This window comes from Carlito syrichta, unplaced genomic scaffold, assembly GCF_000164805.1.
Source record: "Carlito syrichta isolate Samal-C Ts95f unplaced genomic scaffold, Tarsius_syrichta-2.0.1 Scaffold303646, whole genome shotgun sequence".
In the NCBI taxonomy this organism is placed as follows: Eukaryota; Metazoa; Chordata; class Mammalia; order Primates; family Tarsiidae; genus Carlito; species Carlito syrichta.
Window position 1 is genome coordinate 488,926 of NW_007247742.1, and position 2,520 is coordinate 491,445.

At 56.4% G+C, this 2,520-nt stretch overlaps 1 protein-coding gene across 1 annotated transcript in view; it reads left to right on the plus strand.

Moving 5' to 3' along the window:
* Positions 1 to 905, plus strand: part of WNT10A (Wnt family member 10A) — a 12,310-nt gene extending 11,405 nt beyond the window's left edge. Inside the window, exon 5 of the mRNA XM_021712800.1 lies at positions 2 to 905. Coding sequence (XP_021568475.1) covers positions 2 to 259 — 258 coding nt within the window. The 3' untranslated portion in view covers positions 260 to 905. The remainder of the gene's footprint in view (position 1) is intronic.
* The last annotated feature ends 1,615 nt before the right edge of the window (positions 906 to 2,520 follow it).

The window sequence follows — 2,520 nt, forward strand, 5'->3', positions numbered from 1 at the left end:
CCCCGCCGACCTGGTCTACTTCGAGAAGTCGCCCGACTTCTGCGAGCGCGAGCCGCGCCTGGACTCGGCGGGCACCGTGGGCCGCCTGTGCAACAAGAGCAGCGCGGGCCCGGACGGCTGCGGCAGCATGTGCTGCGGCCGCGGCCACAACATCCTGCGCCAGACGCGCAGCGAGCGCTGCCACTGTCGCTTCCACTGGTGCTGCTTCGTGGTCTGCGAAGAGTGCCGCATCACGGAGTGGGTCAGCGTCTGCAAGTGAGCGGCCCGGGGTCCCCTGGGCTCCGAGCGAGGTCTCCTCCTCGCTCCGGGCCCTCTGTGGCTCTGAGATCTTGGCCAGGCAGCATCGACTTGGCGCCTGCGAGAGGAGATGGGGCCACGTGATCCTACAGGAATCTCGCCGCTCCGAGAGTCTGAGATCACGGGACACTACAGACCTGTCTGGACCCCACCACTCAGTTCTGTGGGCTCCGGGACTGATTGGCCTCCCCCCTCCCCGCCCCAAGTGCAGACAGCTCAGATGGGCTGGGGACTGCCCCCTACCCTGGGATAAGTGTTAGCCAGCAACCCCTCAGCCTTTCTCCATCTTTCATGCCTCCCCCTGAAGTGGGAGGTAATGAATGAAGCTGATGGGCAAAGGGAGGAGGATTAAAAAGAAGAAATCAACATAATTGAACTGAAGTGATTCTATAAAGGCCCAGGACACCCTTTCCCACAGTCTCCGCCCTTTACCATTCCCCTCATCATTCACTTAACAAATATTTATTTTGCACTCTCTTTGCGGCACTCTTTTGGGGGATGACCGGCACTGGGGATTCAGATGTGAATAAGAGAGCACAGCACCTGCCCTCTTGGAGATTACATTCTTGCTGGGGAAATGGACAATAAATACGTAAATATGCAAACAAGATTATTTGGGACATTGCTGTGGGCCATGGAGAAAATAAAGCAGGCTGTTAGGTGTAATTTGTGGGGAGTAGGGCCCTTTAGATAAAGTCACTGGTTAGGGAAGACCTCTCTGAGTTGTGATATCCATGCTGAGATGGGCACCATGAGGAGAGGCATGCAGAGATTGAGGGTGAGGATTGTTCAGGCAAGAGGCCACATGGATGCAAAATTTCTGAGGTGAGAAAGATCTCTGTCTCCCGGAGGAACAGCAAAGGGGCTGTTGTAATTGAAGAAATTAAGGGGCAGATCAGCAGGAGAGGACCTCAGAGGGTGGGCAAAGTTCACATCATGTGTCTTTCTAGGCCAAGGGAAGGAGTTGGGATTTTATTTAAGGGGAGTCTTAGAGAGTCTTAAGCAGAGGAGTGTTGTGGTCTGATTCCCACATGGATTGCCTTATGGGGAACTGCCTGAAGGGGACAAGGTGTCAGCTGGAAGGTCAGTGAGAAGTATCAACTATCTTCCAATCCAGAGATGGGGCCTGGACTGGATAGAGGCAGTAGGGATGTTGAGAAATGACTGGATCCAAAGCCCTTGGTGCCAGAGCTCTAACCGCCCACCTTGTGCCTGAGCCCTCTGCCACAAGCCAGGACGAGTGGCCGTGCCCAGCAGCAACCGTCGGCAGAGACAGGAGGCACTGAGAGGAGTAATCCTGGGCAAGACCCAGCTCAACCCAGCCCAGCGCCCCGGGGAGCAGGTGGGGCCAGGAGGTGCGGCTGGGAAGACAGTGGCGGGGGAGGGCCCGGAGACTCGCTGTCTGGATCCTGGTCTCTCTGAGTCCACGCAGGAGATGCAGGGTATGTAAGTTAGACTCAGGGGGGTCATCTTTCCTCCAGATCCCCATATCGAGATGCCCCTTAGAGTAGGTCAATAATCTCTCCCCTCCCTCGTGGCCCCACAAGGACACTGCTGAGCTGGCAGATTGGGCCCAGTGTTGCATTCTCCTTGGCTCTCAGATCTGATGTTTTTCTGGAACAGACCCTCAAGGAGAAGGGCCGTAGAGAGGGAGATGGGGTCAGGATCTCAGGGAAAGAACACTTCACCTACTTCTTCCAGGCCTTCTGCTGCTCATGCTTGGGGATTCTGTAGGCTGTCTCAGTTTACTCCAGAATGGCACCCCTCCTGATGAACCAGACAAGGATGAAGACTTGTTCCTTTTCCTAATTGTCTGCCTGCACAAATCCTCCATATTTTCCTACCCCTGTGCCATATCTCCCTGCCCCTGGGGAGGGATGAGAGCATCTTATGGTGATGCACCCCTGTAGGCCCACCCGCTGGGAGTTTTGCCCCCAAGAGCTTGCCCTCAGCCCCTCCCCTCCAATTGTCTGCATCCCAGCCACTCCCAGACGTGAATATGGCAGCAGATCCTTCCAAATGCTGCCTCTGTGGAGGACAGGGTTTCTCTCCCCATCCCCCAAAAGACAGCCCCAGAGGCAGGCGGGTGAGCGTCCCCCAGGAGGAGGGGTAGGCAGGAGCAGCCAGACACACCTGCCTCATTCCTTTCCTCTTGTTCACCCAGGAGAGAACTGTGGGGGCTGGGTTTTCCACCCCCTTCCTCCCTCCTGTCCCAGGGAGGAG